Raw genomic sequence first — 15,564 nt, 5'->3', positions numbered from 1 at the left:
CATGGGGGGGGGCAGGAGTGGTGGGGTGGTGACAGTAGTTACTAAAGGGGACACCACCCATTGGATATGAGAGCTGAGACAAAATTTTACTTTATTTTGTAACAATACAATTTGGAAATTCCAAATTGTTCACAGCTAGTTAGAAATATGTTGGATTATGGGCATTTTGTTATTTTGAAATTAAATGATTCATAAGCAATAATTCAAACAGTAAATCCTCCCTTTTTTGTATCAGCAACATATACACACGCCTAGTGTTTTCTTCTGTTTTGCTCTGATAACCAATTGTGGCCCGAGGTTTGGGGTACTGTTTTTCTGAAGGGCTTTTTTTTTTTAAAGACTTTTATTGGGGAATTGGGGGGATGGGAACAGTGCTGGGGAATTGGGGGAAGGGGAACAGACAAGTTGCTGTCGTTTTGTTCTTCAGTCTAGTTGTGGAGGACGTTGCTTCACTGGCCCAAGTTGGCACCATCATTGCGCTCTTCTCAGTCGCTGGCTTCTGGTCGGCCACTCACGGTGGCTGCTAGCCGCTCACTGCGGCTGCTGGCTACACACGGTAGCCCGTGGCAACCCACTGCCACAGGGGCTGCAGCCTCCGCCATTGCCATTGACTCACGGCTGCCCAGCTCCAGGTTGAGCTGTTGTTCAGCATCTTAGCTGTGGAGGGCAGTGTCACTGGCCCTCATATGTGGGATCCAAACCGGGGCCCTCTGGCGTCCCAAGCCAGTTCTTAACCATCGCGCCACTCGGCCGGCCCTGAAGGGCTCTTTTTTATTGCACCCTAACTTGGTAGCCTAGGAAGACTGAAACCTTCTAGGAAGCATTCAGCCGACTTCCTATATTCCCACAATACAACAGCCTTGGGCTGGATTAGCTGAAGTCAACCAGGGTTAAAAGCCACCCAGCTTGTTAAATCCACAAGAAAGTTTACCCACTCTGGCTGATTTAAGAGATGACGGAAGCCCAACAAAAAACTGTTTTGTTTCTTTTCAAAAAGGAAACTTGCAAATAGGAGGACCTGGAAATTTCTTTTTCCTCAATGCGTGTTCTCATCAGCAGATTTGTGACAGGAACACGCTGGGAGGCTGTAACATCTGCTGACGCTCACTGCATACCTGAGGTCCTGCTGTGGTCCTTTAACAGCAAAGGCATTTAGATTACCAAGAATCGTGTTCATGTTTTCCTATAAATGCTATCATTACTCTGTTTCAACTTTGACCTGACCTGGAAAAACAATAAAACAAGTAAAATATGTATTAAAACTGCAAAATCTCATTTAAAGATGTTTTTAGTGGTTTTATACAAACTGAAACAGTAATAAAATACATATTACTAATTACTTTGCCTGATTTAGATAATAATGATTTTAAATTGCTTCTTTTAACAATATGTCCTAGTACCCTCAGAAAACTCAGTAAATAGAAATTACTGAAATAAACGAGCACATTTCTTCTGGGCTCCGGCCCTTCCAAGCTTTGAGAAGTTTTCTAGGCCTTTCATCAATGTCTGCGGAGTGGGGGAACCACGGTTGTAAATGGGGCGCCTCCGTGTTCGGAAAGGGAGCCACTGGGCGGGTGGCCCACGGAGGCGCGGAGCGCGCCCTGCGGCCGCGGGGTCCGGCGGCGCCTGCGCAGCGGACAGGCGCTGGGGAGCGGGTTCCCGTCCCGCCCACGCCGCGCCCCGCTCTGCCGGCCTCGGTTTACTCCACGGTGAGGGGAGCTCCGCTCCCGCCCGCGACCACGACGGGCGATGGAGCCGTGCAGCCAGCTGCTCGGCGGGTCGGTGCAGCCGCCCGCCTCCCGCACCCAGTCCCAGGCCCACACGCGTCACGGGGAGGGGCGCGGGCGGGGGGCGGGGGGCGCGTTTAACCTGAGGTGACTCCGTTCCCGAGCACACGTCTAGCTCCTAAGGTCCCAGCCTCCGGGTGGAGAGCTGCGCGCCCCACTGGCCGCGGTGCCTGCGGCTCCGAGGGCGGGGGCGGGGGGTGAGAGGGCTGAGCCGCGTGGGGGACGTGGACAGACGGGCGTGGCGCGGAGCCGGGCGGCTGGGCGGGCCGCGGACGGGTGAGTGTGACACGGGCGCGGGTGGGCGGGCGCGGGCGGGCGGGGCGCCGCGACCCCCTGGCGGCCCACGCGCTGGGAGCGCACTCGCGGCTCCTCCCGCGGCCGCGGCGGAGCGGGAAGCGGGAAGCGCCCGCGGGCTCGGCCGGAGCCGTCCGTGGCGCGAGCCCAGCGTCGTCAACTCGGGGGTGTTTACATATCGGGGCCCGGAAGCCACGGCCGGAGACGGGCTTCGCGAGGCTTCTCCCGCGGTGAGGCCCACGGGGCAGCCCCGCCCGCGCTCCGCCGACCGGCCTCGCTGCTGGGGCCGCGCGTTAGGAAACAGAGAAGTCCGTTATTTTCGGGACTTTCGGTGCTTTCGACTGAGAAGCGTGAACTTCCCCGTCCTCTGCAGGCCGGAGCCCCCTGGCCCCGCGCGGCGCGCGCGGAGGGGGACGCGCGCCCCCGGCCCCTCCGGCTCCTGCTTCCGCGGCTCCTTCTGCGAGACCCGCGCGCTGGTAAGTGCTGACCGTGCTGGAGTCCAGGTCACACGTCCCAGACCCGCCCTGCAGCTCGGTGACCGCGACAGCTGTGTCTTCGCTGTGTGCTTCCAAAGTGCCTCTTCCTTCCCATTAGCTCAGTGTCGGGTGTTTCTCAGCGAGAAAAGCTTTTGATAAAAAAGGAGATTCCTACTTGTAACAAACGCTCTCTGGAGAATAGGAATGGGCGGGGGAGGACGCGCAGGGGGATGAAAGTAAAAATTTTAGAGGGATGCACACGCATCACTCAGAACAAACGCCTTTTACAGTCGACCTGGTTTTAAAAAACAGACTTAAAGCGTGACAAACCTGCTGCCATGCGTGACCACCCAGAGGTGCCGAACTTTCTGTTAAACAGCTTGGACACCTGGCTCCTTTTTGCGAAACTATCTTTAGTGATGACAGTTGAAGGCCAAACACCCGTCTGCAAGGCGAGGGCAGTGCGCGTGCACGGGGTTTTCAGGACCTGGGAGCGAGGCTGGGTGTGGGGGCTGGAGAGCGTTTTGCACAGAACCACCCTCCGTCCCTGAAGCGGAGGGGCGAGCGAGCGGGTCCCTGAGCCCTACGCCCCCCTCTCGGTCCGGGGACTCCGGCGTCCAGCAGGGAGAGGCGAGCCCTGGAGGCCCTGGAGGCCCCGGCGGCCGGCGGCCGCGCCTCCCGCAGTCCGCTTCCCGGGACAGAGCTCCTTGTGATCTGCCGTCGCTGCAGCCCGCTTAACACAGGTATTACTGTCAGACATCACAGTGCTTTACAGCTTTCTGATGTCAGATCCCAGCCAGTTTACAATTTTACTGACACTTAGCTAATCTCCAACTCCATTTAATTCCATGAAAATGAGATGGTGTGTATGTTTTGTAAAGAAAGGATTTGTGAAATGTTTGAACAGATATTAAGTGCACACGGTATAAAGTCCCCAAGGTGGAGTGTGCAGTGACGTCCCCTTCCCCGACCCCAAGTGACCTGTTCACTCGAGAAGCTCAGTGCACTTATTTCTTGGATAACTTGTCAGAGATTTGAAAAAGCTGCTTTTCACCCCCTGCACACTAGCGATTTTTAAGAAAAGATCCACCAATTTTAACTTTATTGTAGTTTTTTGTTAGTTCCTTACTGACTACTGAAATATCACAGATTCAGGCCACTTTGTGGAGGGACCTGGCAGCTCTGCAGAGACCATGATTCAGACAACCTCAGAGCTCCCTAACAAGCTGCGCCAGTTGCGATTGAGTGAGAGGTCCCTGCTAATGTCCACACCGCCAGGCTCAGGGAGGGTCACGCCCAGTGACCCGCTGCCCAGAGCCACTTCCTTTTATGAGGGGCACCCACCGTGTTTCCCTCCCACTCTCGATTCAGGTGGGCGCCTCGCGGGCTCCAACACACAGCTCCGTGACTCCTCTGGGGGATTCGCTGCTAGTTTGTGTAGTAGCTGGAGGCAGGGCCGGTGTTTGGGGGGTCAGAGTGCCCGTTACCCGTCTGAATCCTGCCTCTGCCACTGGCTTGGGACCTGGGCTACCCAGCGCCCTCATCTGCGGAGCCGTGAGTCATTCTGAAAATTGTGTGTGGCACATGAAAGGCACACAGTTAGTAGCCTTGTCACTGTCAGGTCTAATCCAGTCACACCTTCCTAAGGACGGTGAGTGCACATGTCAGAAACAAATGACTTACAGGGAGAAGCGCTCATTTCTTGCTCAGGCCCTTTGTGGCTCGGTCTTGACCATTTCCCTCTGGGCCCAGGCTGACCTGCTCCCTTCGGGGAGAGCCGATGTGGCGAGGGGAAGAGGAAAGACCATCTACACAGTAGCTTCCATGTCTCCCACTCACGAATCATTGACAAGAGGTCAGTGCAGCGGGAAGTACCATCTTTCTAAAGGGGCAGAACCAGGCCGGCAGGGAGGGCAGCAGGTGCCTGAGTGACAGTCTGCCTCCGTCCTGGGGGGAGGGGCAGTGGTGAGCCAGGAGTTCATGGACCTCCGAGAACTCATTCACACCGAGACAATTCCCACAGTTCACACTGACAGCCACTGATTTATACACTGGAACGCCGATCTCCCCCCTTGCAGGGGACATGTACCTGCCCCGGGTACCAGGCCCAAGAGCGTCTGGGGCAGACTTTTCTCGGTGGCAGATTTGCTCACAAGACTGAATTCTAAGCTAATAGGTTACATAAGAAACACAAAACAGCCTGGGTGTCACCAAAACTCCATCCAGAACACAGTGTGGTTTTCACGCAGGTCTCCTTTTGCAACTGTTACTGTCCAAAGTCCGGGAATGAACTGGAATGCTGGCTGGAACTCAGACAAGGCTGAGACCCTGCTGGAGTCTTGCTCGCTGAGACTCTTGACTTGTTAACAGCTAATCTCTTGTCAACCACTAATTGAATCATTTCGTGATTTATTATAATCTTTTATGCTGTCTGCTTCTTGAATAATGATACTTTTTTCTTATCATGATTAAAGTATCTTTAAATCACAGTACAGGATGGATTAATCATTTCTGCCCTTTGTGTGTTCATTCCTGCTGTCTTTGGTTTCACAGTGATTTTTACCACAAATTGCCCCAAGATTTTGTAGGTTCCTTTCACTTTTTTTGCTTGTAGGTGGACATTAATGTAATAATGTCCAAAAGAATCTACTATGAAAGTAAGAATTAAAGTATATTTCCAAATAAATAAAAAAGAATTCTGCTTAGCTGTGTCATTTGTTGAATAAATTGACAGTTTGATAAGTTTAACAGCATAACTTTGTGAAACAAAAACTGTATGTTAAAAGTAAATAGCAAGCATAAAAAAGTATTGTTTTTTTTAAACTGGCATAGATTTGATGCTAATACTGATGGCAAACAGAAAACAATAACATTGCTGACCAACCTCACTGAACACTGTTGACTCCCAAGCCCCAAATACAATATTCAGAGGGTGCAGGCGCCCCCCTGCCACTGCCGGTCGGCAGGTGACCACTGAGCTCGATGAAAGGACTCCACGCAGCTGATAAAGAATGAGGCGTATGTAGGCGTGTGGAAATGGAGAAAAAGCACCCATTTGGATTACTGATTGAAAAACACAAGCTCTAGAACTGAACACAGTATGTTCCTATCTGTAGAGGACCATGTTTTCTCTCTGTGTAGAAACGTGTGTGTCTGGGAGCGCACAGTTATGCTTGTTGTAGAAAGAAAATGTCTGAGGATAAAAGCAACTTTTACAGCATTGATTCTAGAAGAGGAAACAGGGTTAGGGTGGAGGGAAGGTACTGTTTAGAGTAACTGGTTTTACTGTTTGAAGTCATGCCCATGTAATTCTTTTAAAATAGTTTTAAAATGGCCGTTGTGTCAAAATAACCTCTCCAAGGTTTCGGTAACCAACCCCCCTCCCCGGATGGCAGAGGGGTCGCCGGCCAGGGGCTGAGGGGATGTGGGTCACAGCAGGTAGATGGTACTGCCGGAGGTTCCTGACCGTCTGTCCAGCCATTAGGAAACGCTGACAAAAACAAGTAATTCCAGGATCAGTACAGACTATGACATTGACAGCTACCTCAGGGAGCTTTATCTTTTTAAAAAGTATGTAATGTCTAAAATTTAAAATTATAGAAGAACCTCTTGTAGCATTTACTGTTTTTAACCATTTGCCTACTAGAAATCTACATGAGGATATAAATATTGCAATTATTTATTTGACTTTTAATTATATTTTAAACCAGTTTTCACAATTCATAATACATCTTAATTATAATTCAGTTAAGAAGCTGTAGGTTTTATGTGTGTCTCCTCGGAGGGTGTTCAAACCAAAGGCACTGTTTTTTCCTGATTTTCTCTTTAAAGTAAAGCCGTCATATTTTCTCTCGGCCCAAGTCAGTCTATTTTATTTATTTTTTTAGATTTTTTTTTTAATTGGGGAATTGGGGGATGGGAACAGTGCTGGGGAATTGGGGGAAGGGGAACAGACAAGTTGCTGTCGTTTTGGTCTTCAGTCTAGTTGTGGAGGATGTCGCTTCATTGGCCCAAGTTGGCACGATCATTGCGCTCTTCCCGGGCGAGGCAGATCAGTCGCCGGCTTCTGCCCGCTGCCCCTCACGCTGGCTGCTGGCCACACACGGTAGCCCATGGCCACCCACTGCCACAGGGGCTGCAGCCTACGTCATCGCTGGCGACTCAGGGCAGCCCAGCTCCAGGTTCTGTTGTTCAGCATCTTAGCTGTAGAGGGCAGTGTCACTGGCCCTCATATGTGGGATCCGAACCGGGGCCCTCTGGCATCCCAAGCCAGCTCTTAACCATCGCGCCACTCAGCCGGCCCCCAAGTCAGTCTATTTAAATGAGAAAGGAACTAAGGTTTCACTATGCTCCTACAAGCCACTTACTTCAACAGTCATTCCTTTGGTTGCCTTGATTGCCTGTACGGCCTTATCGTCAGCCAGAAGTGAAAAGTAAAGAGCTAGGAAAAGGTCATACACCAGTTTTCGTAGGGCTTGGTGTAAGATTCCACATAATTGAAAGTATTCTATGTAGTGTTTTCTTAATTTAAAATCTAAATAAATCACCTCTCAGAAGCTTTTCATCAAGATATTAGAGCCAAAATCTCACGCCAAAGTCCGCGCTAAACTAATGTGCTGCTGTGACTGTTGCAGGCGGGTGGAGTCAGAGGCTGCACGTCATGTCCAGTTTCGAAGATGCTGACACAGAAGAGACGGTCACCTGTCTGCAGGTCACTGTGTACCACCCTGGCCAGCGGCACGGCGGAATGTTCCAGTTGATACGGTTTCACCACCGAGAGAGGCTGCCGTCCAGTGAAGTGGTGAAGTTTGGCCGCAACCCCAACACATGTCGGTACACTTTTCAGGACAAACAGGTTTCCCGAGTCCAGTTTTCTGTGCAGCTGTTTAAGAAGTTTGACAGCTCAGTTCTCTCCTTTGAAATAAAAAATATGAGTAAGAAGACTAGTCTGCTTGTGGACAGCAAGGAGCTGGGCTACCTGAACAAGGTGGACCTGCCGCCCAAATGCATGGTCAGGTTCGGCGACTACCAGCTTCTGATGGAGAAGGAAGACGGAGAGTCGCTGGACGTCTTTGAGACTCAGTTTGTCTTGTCCCCAAGGTCACTCCTGCAAGAAAACCACTGGCCGCCAGGGAGGCCCGTGCCTGAGGAAGGCCGTTTCCTGTCCTCCTGCCCCCCAAGTGCGTCTCCTACAGAAATGGACGAAAGTGAATCGTGAACAGGGGGCTCAGGGCAGTCGTGGGTGAGGACTGCGGACGCTTCCTCCGACTCCACTATCCAGGTTTATTAGCACAGAACGTCGTCACCACAGGCAGTGCTTCCGCATGGTGAGATCTCATATGCCACATGACTATATATCCATATTCTAGAAGATTCTGTCTTTACTACCTAATGCAGTGACTGACTTGAAACAGCATCACTTTTATGCTCTAACACAAGTGTTAATATTGGTTTCAATATGCCTTTAGAAAAATTAGCTATAGTCTTACTCTCAGTAGATAACTACTATTACTGGTGTGTGTGAGTGTGTGTGTGAATCTCAAGTCTTGTTTTTACTTTTCAGTTATCTAACATTTAATTCCTTACAGTAGTTATTATCTGTTAAAATAACAGGTGTGGTGACTATTTTACAAACTGGACCCTGATTGAAACAATCAGCTGCCATTTCAGGTGATGACCAAGGATGAGCACTATGAAATGTGTGCCTGGAATTTACAAGGCTTCCAGTTGGTTGTCCCCAAACACTCATTCATCATGACAATACTTCTTTGGCCTTGTATCTCTGAAGCAATGACTTTGGGGCTGGGGACACTAGAGAAGAGAATGCTGTGTTGCTGGTGGAAGGTCCCGGAGGGTCCAGTGGGGACCAGTCTGGCACTGCTTGCTACCATCTTCACAGAAGAGAAAACCCAGTAACAGAGAGCACGGAGTAGCTTTTGTAATACAGTTAGTGAAATCCCAGCTCCTAAGCCAAAACCAAGGCAATAACGTTTTAACCCAGAAAACTTCTGAGGTCCAATAGCGGGACTTCACCTTAGGTCAGAGTGCCTTTTTATAACATCACTTCTGACATCCTAAAACAATTTTTCAGTCATCCAGAGTTAGTTAGACAGACTTTTTCTAACAGCTGAACAAAACAAAACTCAAAAATACCCCCTAAAGAACACTGATGTAATCTCTAGAAAAAGGTAGTGCGCGCAGCATTGGGGGCGGGCTCTGACTCACACTGTTGGTGGGGCTGATCCACCGTTTCCTGTGCGATCTGTCACTAACAGAGAGCTTTAGTTCCCTCTTCTGAAAAAAAAAGGTTGAAATAGTGTCTCCATCACAGCGTTCGTATGGAAATTGAGACCAAGTAGGGTCCTCAGCAGTGTCACACCGTCCACGACACCACGGACAACACGAGCACCAGTTGGGTCTTATAATCAGTGGTCACACCGAAAAGATTACTGAGCTGCAAAGGACAGTCCTATGATGCGATGTCAGAAACAACTCCCTTAAATCATCTGTAACAAAAAATACTCATAATAATGTATTTTAATGTCATTTTCCTAATTTGATTTCATTTCAGCATTAATATTTCCTAAGGATTCAAGAATCAGATACAGAAAATCTGTGTTTTCCAGTGAATTTTTTTGTGACCTCCTTTACTGACAGATAATTAACCAAATGTACCAAATGAAGATGGGAAAACACTATAAATGTATTTGATATAAAATCTTTTTCAAGTGTGCTCTTATGATTGGAACAGCTTTAGGTACTTAAAATAAAATGAAAACTGGCCTCCACTAGAAAAATTTTATTTCTCCAATCACTGAAGGAAAAAGCAGGCATAATTCCAAGTCACACCGTTTCAGAAGTTCAAGCATGCTAAGCAAACACCCTCGCATTACTCCAATCCCCCACTTCTGCGCTCGGACAGCAACTTTTCAAATAATTGTCTGCACTGGCCATTCTTTACTTTTCACCCCTAGCTCAGCCCCCGCAGCCTCCAGGCCTTCACCTATGCAAATCCTGTCATGCACACTAGTCTCCATGTCCCTGACCCACTGACGCCGCCGTCCTCTCCTCCTGGTGCCCCAGCAGCACTTGATACTGTGGGCCCCTCTTGGTCACTGGCTCCGAGTCCCGGCGTGCCTCCTGTGTCTGCTTCTGTGACCTGGCCTCGGAATGTCTACACTCAGCGAGGCTTCGCTGCCTCGATGCTCCCTGGGGTGATCTCAGCCACCTATTGATGACCCTAAACCTATGCCCAGATGTCTTCCCTGAGCTGCAGACATATATCCCATCACCTGCTTTCTTCTTCATTTGAATTTCTCATAAGCACCTCACATTTAATTTTCCAACTCTGTACTCTCAATTTCCTCCACTTTCCCAAACCTGTTCCTCCAACATGTCAAAAACCAAGAAGTTATTGTCACACAATTGCAGCTGCTGGGTTGGTTGTCAAACTTCCATAGATTTGGCCAGTAGGAAGGAAGACGATGAACCCAAATAGATTTAGACATTTTTTATTACACAGATAGCAAAAGCAAGATCACCATTGAGCCAGCTTCCTGCATCCCTGATCCCTAGGATGACACTGAACCGGGAGGCCAGTCACAGAGGTCAGAGGGCACAGCTTCCACCTGAACCTGAACCGCTGAGGCAGGACCAGCAAAGTGGGTGAGAAATTGCCACGTGGCAGCCTTCTGCAAGACAGGACGCAGGTGACAAAGGGCGTGTGACAGCTCCTCTAGGGCTGCATATCGTGTCATGTGCCAAGGAGAAGCACAGGCTCTTCTGTCAAGCCTGGGGCTCGACTCCAGCTGCGTGTCCCTGTGGATGTGCCAGGGGGCGGTCACCAGGGCGCCAGGCTGGATGCATTCCCAGTCCCCCGGCTCCACCCCTTCTTTTGTCCCCACATCTAACCCATTAGGAAATCGCATTGGTTCTCCCTCTCTGCACTCCTGCAGCAACGTCACAGGTCCCACAGGGAGCCCCACCTCCCACGCGTCTCTTCACAGCAGTGCAGGGCGTTTTCATGACAGCAGAAGTGCTTACGTGGACTCCAGCTGACAGAGAGGGCAGTAGCCACCCAGCACCCTTGACCGTGGCCTGCAAGCCCCACATGGGCCTCCCTCCATCACCTCACACCACGCTGCCCTCCCCCCACGCCAAGCCCTCCCCCTCCCTTTGTTGTGGCCACGCCCTTTGCTCAGAACACCTCCCCCTCCACTTCGATGTCCCTCACACGCTACCAGACACAGTGGAGTCTCCACTAGCTGCTGAATGAATGTTAACTTCTAGTGTGTTTATAAACATACAAAGAAAATTAATGTCCTGTTCTTAGCAGTTAAAACACAATTTCAAGTTTAGTTCCAGCCTGGTTTCCTAATTCACTCCTTTTTGTCTTCATAGCAGATTTAATAAAATAATTACATCAGGAGTCAGAATTTTTATGGAGTAAAACAAGTAATCAAATAATTTAGTTTTTAAATGTAAAAATGTGTTTATTCACAATCCTTGAGAAGTTACCATTCCTTCAAAAATTTCTCTGATGAACAAAATGCTGAAACAATTTATAGTAGTAGCTTATGCCAAACCAAAAATACACATCTGATGTACACAGACTTTAAAAAGCATTCCACAGGCAATGAGAATACAGATCGCCTTTACAGGGCTTCCAGTGGCAGAGCTGCTTAAATTGTAGAAAGACAGATATAAATAGAGCGTTACCCACTATCTTACATATTTAAAGTGTCGTATTTATTTCTATGAGAAAAAGAGATGAAGCTATAGCTGTCATTGCCTCGCAGGTCAAATATTGAAAGGACCACATGATTCTTTTTATTTTCAAGTACGGCAAGAACTTTAAGTTACTATTTATATCTGGACCTTCCTGTATTTTTGAGAACATGCACTGTCATTGTTGCAAGAGAAAGAAAAGAAAAAGCACTATGGAAAAATCAAAAGAGTTTGCTCACTAAAATCATAATCCTCAGCAAAATCAAGACAAGCAGTTAGGGAAGTGTCGTGTATCCTTGGCCTTTTAAATTGATACATAACCTTTAGAGAAAAGAAGAGCTCATTGTATGTCACAAAATGTAGTTTTATATGTTGATACACTTAGTTCTGTCCCATTACTGCCTTGTATTACAAGGCAAAGGAAAGGAAAGCTTAAGAAAATCAATGGACCCTTTCATACCAGAAAGGATTTTATTTACTTTGAAATACCCGTATTATCTTTTCAGGTTTTCCTTTCTTACTAAATCATGCACAGAGGATATGTTCTGTGTGAAACCTTCTAAGATCAGTCATTGGAAATATAAAATTTAAAAACAAATGACACCTGGAAATTTAATACATGAAGTAACTTAAGCCAATATTCATGTATAGTGGCCTATAAAAGGAAGTGAAAAACCCAAGTATATTTCCTTTCCTCAATATTAATTTTGATTACCAACTGTGAGGGTCCAAGCCGTGAAAAGTCACTTTATCATGTGATGTCCCCCGTTTCAGGCTGAAGCCACATGATTATACTGGGATATACAGTAAGTGTAGAAAGAAAACGATGCTTCAGCATTTCTCTAGGGTCTAGTCACATTAATTGTGCTTACTGCTACATAATCACATTGAAATAAGCACAGCAATCAGCAAAGGGACACTTTCTGAGTCGGAACCCCGCTGCCCTCCTGCTCCCCCCTCCACATCTGCTGAGCACTGACACAAAACACCTTCATGGTTTCCTAGTTAGCTACTGAAAGAAGCTTACGAAAACAAAGGAAAAGTAGTAAAACCAGGTTAACAATGAAAACCTAGTAATGGTAAACAGGAATGCTACCAAGAAAAGAGAATAAACTGAGTTGATAACATGACAGAACCACCGAATTGCTTTTGAAAAACAGAAGACCGATGATGAAATTGCACTTAATTCTGAAGCGATTCCGGTACAGCCTCTCATCCTGATGCCTTTCTAACGAGCGTTTACAACACAGGTCCCTACCTGCCTCTTAGAGAAAGGCTCGGCACAACAATCCGTCCAGTCGAGGTGGCTCTGGCCACTGTCACAACCACCAGGCGGGTCACGCAGTGTCAGCGTCTCTGCTGCAGGCCGGGCTCGGGCAGCTCCAGCACCGGGTTGACGAAGCCCGCGTACTCGGAGTTGCCATTGCTGTCCACCTCGGCGCTCACGAAGTCGCTCTCCCACTCCAGCCCATTGGAGTCGTCGGAGGCGGACGCGGCGGTGCTCACGGGCTTCCCGCCGCCACCGCCCGTCAGCGCGGCCCGGAGAATGTCTTCCTCCGTTTTCGAGCGCTCTCGCATCGGAAGCATTCGGTTCATGCCTGTTATCGGGCAGTTATTAAACACCTCAGTGAATATTAAAAAGATGTATTAAAAGCCTTTCCAGTTTATCAACACAATTTCTCTTTAGCAATCAGACTTGGTTTGTGCATTAACTTAAACAGTCCCACGGAGGCCTTCTTGAGGGTAAACTGTTGGGGTCTATCCCTCTAGTGTGCCTTACATAAAATATACATTAATACTCAGCAAAGGACGGCTTGGGTGCAACACTGATCATCTAATAAGATGAAGTTTCTGAAGAGCCACAAATAAAGCAGGGTGGGCGGAGGACCTCAACTGTTGTCAGTCTCATATGCCAAACCCTCCAGAGCCCAGATGACAGCTTCCTTTCCCAGAGGTAACAGTCACTCTAATGACACACACTGTTCCTGCACTTATGAGATTCCAGTTAATGCTCACCTATGTCAAATGATTTAATCCCCTACAAATCTTTGAAGTTATGGGCACTGCATTCATGACCCTCCATCCTATAATCAGGAAATTGGGGCAGGAAGAGGCAAGTGACCTGCTCAGGTCCCCGAGCTCTGGACGTGGGGGGGGCGTTCATTCTGGCCCCAAAGCCTGTGCCCCTCCTACTCTGACGCCACCACCACACAGCAGAGAATTGACAAACTGTCCAGGCCTAATTCTGAACAGAAAGAATTGTCAGTACACTGAAAGTGCCAAAAATCTTGGAAGAAAAAAGCAATGTCATTTTACTGGCAGAAGGGAGAGAAAGAAAGACGGAGGGCAGGAATCAGAATTTGTAAGTGTAGAATCAACATGGTGATAGAATTAAAATCTATTGGGTTGTCGGGAAAGTCATGACGCATTTTTGCAACGAAAAACATAGAAAAAAATACATCATGACTTTTCTGACAACCCAACAGAACTAGAAAAGAGGTTGAGAACATTTATGTCTGCATCGCGGTTGTCTGTCACTCTCGAAAACTCACGGAGACTTAGTTAGCCCAGCAGAGCAGGCAGGCTGTTCCGACAGACAAGATAAAAATATGATTTTGTGGATTTGCATTTGATTAAATAACACCATGTCTAAAGGAAGCTGGACTGTACATCGACCTACGAGCAGGTTTCTAGCAGGCTGCCCTCTACCCAGCTGGTTAGTAAGTAATCTGTCACAGACTTGAGCAGTGACCTCAAAAGTCCCGTTACCTACAAATCTGATTAGCGTCGAGCGTGGGTGACAGAATCAGGAATTAAAAGGCCTGAAAGGCTTTAGATCAAATTGAACATGATGCTAAAATAAAAATAAATTTAAAGTCTGCTGATTGGAATCCCAATGTGCAACAATGGAAGCACAGGAGTGGGGAAACTGTTTAGCTGCGAAGACTTACACCCTTTGGTAAAATTATTCAAGTCTCCCATATATCAGTTTCTTTAGTGATAAAACAAATATTGAATAGCTTGACCAGGGTGGATATCTAACGTCCATTCTATCTCAAAATTCCATGACAATTTTAGTGCTTATTGTTTTTCTTAAAGTCCTATCCGTTCTTCCTTTTCGGACTATTTATTTCTTAAAATGAAAATGAAACCTTGGCCTTATTCAGTGAGAGCCTTTTAAAAAAAATCCACACTTCAGTTATCGTTCTGAGCACTGGCTATGTGCAACACCCGGTACTGGGCATTGTATATAAACTTTATTTAACCCTCACAACGTGTATGCATTCGTGTGTTCCCATACTTACTGAGCGCCTACCATGCACCAGGCAGAGGCCACGTGGCACCAGTGAATAAATCACCCTTTACAGCAGTTTTATTATGTGAATGAACCAGCTCAGAGAGGTTAAGAAATCTACCTAAAGCACTACAGCTAGGAAGACATGGCAGCTAAAGTCAAACTCATGTCTGTGCTACAGCTTTTGTACTACCAAAAACACTAACAAATTGCTAATTTACAATGAACCGAGGTGATTAACTTTTGGCTTTCGCTTGCCCACAAGGGGGCAGTAATTCTTCTTACTGAGTAACAGCAGGATCCATGGGCTGGGTTACAACAACCTTAAAATGAGAAATAAACATTTGTTTTCTAAATCTTAAGAAAGGTTAAAAATTAAGCAACTTTATAAAGAATTTATCAGCAAATGATAATCACTAATACAATAAGTGTCCAAGAAATTTTTATACTGATTTTTCAAAGCCTTGAATTCATTTCAGTTTAAAGTAAAATACCAAGTTGATTTTATAAGTTAACAGATTAACCTTTTTCAGGTAAAACTGTGACCATAAAATACCTTCTTCATCTTCCCACTCTAGATCTAATGATGTGCTGTCATCATTTCCACTAGTTGATTTAGTTTTGGTCATTAAATCACAACTGCTTTCTGTATTTGGTGTCAAAACTGTGGCATCTGACGAGAGTCCTAGAATAGACACCAAATATAATTAAATGTGATCATCTGACTCTTCACCACAATAATTTATTTTGCAATAACTGTCTCTCTTCAAATATTATTCCTTTTAATGTCACAAGAAACAATGATCGAAAGCATTACATTGGTAAGTTTGTTAAGAATAGTATAAAGGGCCTTTTTCCCTTTCTTTTTGTTTTGCCATCTAGCAGCACACTAAACATGCAAATTTAAATGAATTATAAATTTTGAAATATGATGAACTCTAGGTAATATATATATATATATATATATATATATATATATATATAT

General features: G+C 46.9%; 2 protein-coding genes across 10 annotated transcripts in view; one reads left to right on the top strand and one right to left on the bottom strand.

The window, feature by feature from the left end:
• Positions 1 to 1,653: 1,653 nt before the first annotated feature.
• On the top strand, positions 1,654 to 11,609 carry TIFA (TRAF interacting protein with forkhead associated domain). 5 transcript variants are annotated; one of them, XR_002125546.1, is made up of 3 exons: positions 2,138 to 2,557; positions 7,192 to 7,884; positions 10,080 to 11,609. XR_002125546.1 is itself a non-coding variant. In XM_019656590.1 (2 exons), exon 2 carries the CDS (start codon positions 7,218 to 7,220, stop codon positions 7,773 to 7,775), a length of 558 nt encoding a protein of 185 aa, XP_019512135.1. In that variant the 5' UTR covers positions 1,654 to 1,709; positions 7,192 to 7,217; the 3' UTR covers positions 7,776 to 9,339. The 5 variants fall into 5 exon arrangements, 4 of the variants coding, with proteins under 4 accessions (XP_019512135.1, XP_019512134.1, XP_019512132.1 ...); XM_019656590.1 differs by lacking the exons at positions 2,138 to 2,557; positions 10,080 to 11,609 and adding an exon at positions 1,654 to 1,709 and having other exon boundaries at positions 7,192 to 9,339; XM_019656589.1 differs by lacking the exons at positions 2,138 to 2,557; positions 10,080 to 11,609 and adding an exon at positions 2,036 to 2,063 and having other exon boundaries at positions 7,192 to 9,339.
• Positions 11,024 to 15,564, bottom strand: part of AP1AR (adaptor related protein complex 1 associated regulatory protein) — a 27,671-nt gene continuing 23,130 nt past the window's right edge. For 3 of the 5 annotated variants that reach the window (XM_019656582.1, XM_019656583.1, XM_019656586.1), the window contains 2 exons: positions 15,136 to 15,264; positions 12,542 to 12,882 (listed from right to left, as the gene is read on the bottom strand). In XM_019656582.1, coding sequence (XP_019512127.1) covers positions 12,632 to 12,882; positions 15,136 to 15,264 — 380 coding nt within the window. In that variant the 3' untranslated portion in view covers positions 12,542 to 12,631. Of the gene's footprint in view, positions 12,883 to 15,135; positions 15,265 to 15,564 lie in introns of all 5 variants that reach the window. The other 2 variants (XM_019656584.1, XM_019656585.1) reach the window with 1 other exon arrangement.

The sequence above is a fragment of the Hipposideros armiger genome, unplaced genomic scaffold (genome assembly GCF_001890085.2).
Source record: "Hipposideros armiger isolate ML-2016 unplaced genomic scaffold, ASM189008v1 scaffold_262, whole genome shotgun sequence".
Classification (NCBI taxonomy): Eukaryota; Metazoa; Chordata; class Mammalia; order Chiroptera; family Hipposideridae; genus Hipposideros; species Hipposideros armiger.
Note: the sequence above shows the minus strand (reverse complement) of the source record. Positions and strands in the feature narration are given on the sequence as shown.

Excerpts from the sequence above, each read along its gene's own strand:
- TIFA (XM_019656590.1), top strand. The coding sequence starts at position 7,218 with ATGTCCAGTTTCGAAGATGCTGACACAGAAGAGACGGTCACCTGTCTG.